We start from the raw sequence: 6000 nt of genomic DNA, 5'->3' as shown, positions 1-6000 counted from the left end.
AGTCTTCATCCATCAAAATTTTACTAGCGAGACTGGTTATCCAGTCGAGAAACTGTAGTTTGCGTCTCATCTGGCCATACAGCGGTGGGATGTGTTGACAATCCGTTCAGTCTGTACTTCACACAGAGCGTGTGAGGGCTCGCGCTCTTCAGAGACAATCACAGAATATGACAGAGCTCGTGTTTTAAAGCGAAACACACTGGAATGAATAATTCACTGAAAACGCAACACGAGTCTCTGTTCTCCCCGCAATCTCTGATATAATCAGTCTGGTTTCCTTTATATTAACTCTGTTTTGGACGGATTGTTTGAATGCATTCGCTTACTGGATCATTGGACTGAAAACTTTCCTGGAGTTTAGCAGCTTAAAATGATCTGATCGCAAGCAGAGAAGCAAAATTGGGTTAAAGGGTTAGAATAGAAATTGTGCTTCAGTAATTTTGCGTTAAATTATTTTAATGCATTAAGGATTGTAAAATTAATTGCATGCGTTAACGCGTTAACGATGGCAGCCCTAATATATATATATATAAGTGACCAATTTGAAACACTCTACTTTGGCCGCTACACAAATAGCACAACACATGACTCCAAATAAAGTTTAGCATTAGCATGTTGTTAAGCTAACAGCGTGGCACTCTAACATAAAAATACACACAGAAGTGCACAGATATTGGGTGAAATTTATTTTTATTTACAATAATATGCTTGAAACATATTAAAAGAAATGTAAGTATATTAATTGTTAGCTTTTTTCACTTTTATACTAAAAAAGTAACCAACAGTTTCCCATCAGTAACCAACCTGTTCTCCACTTGCAATCACTCAATCACACCACTTTTGTTCTACCCAAAATATCCTCATAATCGTGTAATCAATTCAACATAACACATTTCTACCTGTAAAATTGTCCATTTAATATGTCACCCAGCGATTATGTAAAGCGTTTGGTCAATAGCCACTAGTAATGACTCACTCCATCCAGCAGCAGGTAATTCTGATGATTAATAGTGTTGATTTAATTAACTCCAGTTTTTGTGGATGAATGTTCTTACTCTCAATCACATTAAGAACTCAAAGTGCTTGCCTGACAGTCCATCTACCATAAGATGTGAGACCTTATTATGCTAGGGTTTTGCTTTTTTATTGTTATGTGTTTCACAAAGACATTGTAATCTTAGCAACAAGGAAATCTGGTTGTAAATTAGCTTAAAAATCGTGAAATTAGCATTTATTAAAAGCAATAGCTCATGTAAACAGCATTCATCAAAATAGCTTAAAATAGCTAGTTTAGGATAGTAATTAATATTTGTCACGTGCATGTCGCTTGTAAAAAAAAGAAAAAAAGAAATGTGGTCAAAATACAGAGCTAATTTTCAAATGCTTCTAGTGGAAAAATATGTTTTTTTTTTGTTGTTTTTTTGCAGCCAGATGGTGTAGTTAAAACATCTGCAGTACCAGTAGGGGTTAACTAGATCATGCTAACCAGCCAAACCTTGATGCCCTTTTGTAAAACCCCGAAGGAAGTATATGATCTTATGTGTTTTCTTGTTATCTTGTTTAGGTACACTATCCAGGACCTGTTAGAGCACACCTTCTTCCAGGAGAATAATGGTGTCCATGTCGAATTGGCTGAGGAGGATGACATGGTGAAGTCTGGCCTTAAACTCTGGCTTCGAATGGATGACACCAAGAAGCTCCATGGCAAATATAAGGACAACAACGCCATTGAGTTCCTGTTTGAACTCTACAAGGACGTCCCAGAAGAAGTGGCTCAGGAGATGGTGAGATCGAAAATCTTGATTTGATGGAGATTATATTCTATTGTTTTTTTTTTTTTTAAATTTCTGTGCCATCACTGAACAGATAACTAATCTGTATCCTTCAGGTTGTTCTTGGATTTGTCTGTGAGGCAGACTACAAACTGGTGGCCAAAGCCATCCGTGACCGTGTCACCGCCATCAAGCGCCAACGAGAAAAGCTCCGTCGACAGGCAGAAGAGGACCAGAGGCGGCGACAAGAGGAGGTGATTGAGGAGGAACCCGAGCCTAGTCTTGAAGCCGAACCTTCAGTTTCTAACCCACCTGCTCCTAAGCCTCCTGTAGAGACGCCCGTATCCACCCCTACTCAAGCTCCGCCCACTGTCACAGTGTCAGGCCCCATTTCCCTGTCTGCAAACGAATCTCTGGACTCTGGCTTTAACGCCAGCTTTGCCACTGAACCCGAGGAGCCAGACGCAGACCAGCGGCAGCATTTCAACATACGTCATGCCAGCTACTCATCAGCAACGTGTAAGTTTGTGTGCTCTTGTGTATGTCAAAGTCAGCATGAAATGGAAATTCACCCTTTCTCAGGGGTGTCCAAACCTGCTCCTGGAGGGCCACTATCCTACAAAGTTTAGCTCCAATCACAAGTAAACACACCTGAACCAGCTAATCAAGATCTTCAGGATTACAAGACAGGTGTGTTGGGGCAAGTTGGAGCTGAACTCTGCAAGAAGGTGGCCCTCCAGTAGCAGGACTGTACAGCCCTGCCTTAACTATTTTCTAAATGCACATTATAGATCTTCTTGTGAACAATTCATCAATGCGTATGCAGATTTTTCAATGCCATAACTGAACTTTACACTCAGACCCCACTCCTGCAAGCTCGAGATCATCCACTTTTGAGTGCAGTGCCCACATCTCAGAATCCAATCAACAACCAATGCATACAGTAGAACCGAGTCCCACCCACATTTTTCCATTTTCGATAATCAAACAAACATACATCACAATATATAAGAATGTGCTCCAGACAATTACATTTGTGGTTACAATTTCAGACATTCAGTCTGTTGTAATTTTTTCTGAAATCCTATCTGCTGTTGATCTTAATTTCTTGTTAAATGTCTTTTTCCATGACTTTGTCTCACACACACACACGCAATTAAGGTTGATGTGATTTGGCCAAGTAAGACATGTTTGTGAATCAACACTCCAGTCTAGAAGCATAGTCCTAACTTTATACCAACCCCGAAACCTAACCTAACTGTTACTTACCCCTAAAATTAGAGGGAAATCATAGGTGAATAAGAATGTAGAAGAGTGTAGAAGGTCCTAACACTGGTTGCAAGCCTAAACGTGATAATAACTGTAAACTTTTCCTTGACTGGAGGATTGGAATGTTGTTCCAGGAATATTGAACCACATGTCTCCCCTGGCCAACCAAAACTTCAAAGATGTTTATCATGACCAAACGACCTTTAAAACCAACATGATTTACTTCTGGATAAACAGTTGCTACATTGTACAGTGTGTCAGCATATATTCATTACTGAACCATTTGCAAGTACAGAATGTTTACTAACTTACTCGGCAATTTAGATGGCTAAATTAGTTTTTTTTTTTTAAATAGATAACGTCTTTAGATATATGTCCAAGCTTTTTAAATTGGGCCAGAATGATTTGAAACAGCATTTGAATGCTTTAAATTCAAAGAAGAAAAAATTATTTGTCAAATGTTTGTCAGTCGTTTCCATTTTGTACATGTTTTTTTAGTCTAGTTTTCATTTGATCCAGTACACACAATCTGGCTCCAATTAGTGACCATGTTATGTATCATTTTATTTTAGATTTACACAAATACACAACCATTCAAAAGTTTTGGCTCAGTAAGATTTTCTTTTAAAGAAATTAATACTTTTATTCAGCAAGGATGCATTAAATTGATCAAAAGTGACAGTAAAGAAATTGATATTATAAAAGATTTATATTTCAAATAAATGCTGTACATTTCAATTCATCAAAGAATCCTGGGGAAAAAAATTCATGGTTTCCACAAAAAATATTAATAGCAGCACAGCTATTTTCAACATTAATAATAATAAGAAATGTTTCCTGAGCACCATTATAGTAGAATGATTTCTGAGGGATCATGTTATATCACATGTAATTAAAATAGTAATAAAAAAAATTATAATTTAAATTGTAATGATAGTTCACAATATTGCGGTTTTCACAGTATTTTTTATCAAATAAATGCAGCCTTGGTGAGTATAAGAGACTTCTTTTTGACAATCTTACTGACATGAAACTTTTGAACAGTGGTGTATATTACAAAAACTTTAGTGTCCTCGAGGTCCTGTAGAAAAAAGCTAACAGTCTAGTTTATCTGAAATTCCTTTAAAATAGTCAACCTCCATGAAAGGCGTTGTATAACCTGTGGCCAGTTGCATAAACTGCTTAGACTAGTCTTAAAAAGTTATTCATCAAATGTTTTTTTCTTTAAGGTTGGTCATAATTTTTTTTAAGTCAGTAGCAAAATGTTAGATTGGACTAATTTAATTGATTACCCTGTGCCTAACTGCTAGCTGGTCAAACACAGTCTTAACATAGGGACTATGTTTATGGAACTAACCACTTATGCCTTGCTAGGTCATGCAAGACATCCCTATGCACTTTAGCAATATCGGTAAGCTGCATACTAGCAAACTACTTTCCGCTTGTTTGGTTGAACTGTGGTTACCATGGCAGCTGACTGTGAGACGGATGGATACCTCAGCTCCTCTGGGCTTCAGGAACCTTCAGAAGCTCGAGTTCCTGTGGCAAACCAACCCTCCACAGCTCCACAACCAACCAGTGGAGCCCCTCGCGTGGAAACCACACCCATTGAAGCTCCACCCACTGAAGCCCCTCCCACTCCAGCTGCAGCGATCCCAGCTCTCCGTTTCCCGTCGGTAGGTTACCAACAATTAAAAGTTTGACTCAAAAGTGACAATAAAGGCATTTATAATGTTACAAAAGATCTCTATTTCAAATAAATGCTGGTTTTTTTTACATTTCTATTCATCAAAGAATCCTGAAAAAAATTGTCACAGTTTCCACAAAAAAAGCAGTATAACTGTTTTTAACCTTGATAATTAGACATTTTTTGAGCACCAAATCAGCATTTTAGAATGATTTCTGAAGGATCATGTGACACTGAAGACTGGAGTAATGATGCTGAAAATACAGCTTTGCATCACAGGAATGAACTACAGTTTAAAGTATATTGAAATAGAAAAATCTTATTTTAATTTGTGATCATATTTTACAATATTACTGGTTTTACTGTATTATAATCAAATAAATGCAGCCTTTGAGATTATGCATTAATGAGACTTCTTTCAAAAATCCTATCAATCCCAATCTTTTGAATGGTAGTGTACATATATAATTTAGTTAACGTGCAAATGTGTGATTTCAGACCATTTCTGACTGATTCTACAAAGATGATCATATAATGTGTCTATATGATCAAATAAAATGTTCATTTGAATAAGGTTTACCTCATTTGAGACACAATTTGCGTTGCTAATTGTTTTCCTTTGCCTCCCACAGAGCATTGCTGTGTCCCAAAACACAGAGAGGGCCCAGTCAGGAAATACCAGTGGTTTTTCCTCTCCTGTCGACAGGTAAGCTGAGTTCTGATTAACAGGGTCCATACACAGTGTGCACTACTCCCTACACACTGAACATGGGATATCTGTCTAAAAATGCTCACTTTAAATGCCCTGCAACTTCATCAGCCTGGTCTTAACCTGTTAAGCTAAGAACGTAGAATCAGTCCTATACAAGACCGTTATTTAAATAAAACCTCCCCCACTGTGCGTGTGGATATGGCATTTGTTTTGACGTCAAGAAAATGTGGACCTGATCCCAGCTGTGAGAGCTGTAATCTTACTCACCAGCTGACCAACATCGTGCCACATTTACCCACGGTGCCTGTAGTGCTCCGGTGGAGAGCAGTTCTTTTTGTGTGTGACTCATAGAGACACACACATACACTGCACATAGCCTAGTGGTAAGTGCATTAATGGTAATGATTTAGCTCAGGGGAGCAATTTACCATGAAGGCCATTTCTGTAGGAAGCCAGATGAAGGCAAAGCAAAGGTAGCATATGGTCAGATGGGTACACAAGGACGCTGTTGCTTTTTACTCAATTAGCTCAACCTGGTTTAGAAGATCTGTCGTAAATTA

The 6000-nt window shown here is 38.0% G+C and overlaps 1 protein-coding gene across 1 annotated transcript in view; it reads left to right on the top strand.

Annotated features, from left to right (window-relative positions):
- LOC107754305 (serine/threonine-protein kinase WNK4-like) overlaps positions 1-6000 on the top strand; it is a 62218-nt gene that overhangs the window by 47827 nt on the left and 8391 nt on the right. The window contains exons 8-12 of the mRNA XM_016570700.1: positions 1095-1111; positions 1565-1784; positions 1889-2291; positions 4515-4717; positions 5361-5434. Coding sequence (XP_016426186.1) covers positions 1095-1111; positions 1565-1784; positions 1889-2291; positions 4515-4717; positions 5361-5434 — 917 coding nt within the window. The remainder of the gene's footprint in view (positions 1-1094; positions 1112-1564; positions 1785-1888; positions 2292-4514; positions 4718-5360; positions 5435-6000) is intronic.

This window comes from Sinocyclocheilus rhinocerous, unplaced genomic scaffold (assembly GCF_001515625.1).
Source record: "Sinocyclocheilus rhinocerous isolate Xijiao unplaced genomic scaffold, SAMN03320098_v1.1 scaffold832, whole genome shotgun sequence".
Classification (NCBI taxonomy): Eukaryota; Metazoa; Chordata; class Actinopteri; order Cypriniformes; family Cyprinidae; genus Sinocyclocheilus; species Sinocyclocheilus rhinocerous.
The sequence above is the reverse complement of the archived record's forward strand: the minus strand, read 5'-3'. Positions and strand labels throughout refer to the sequence as shown.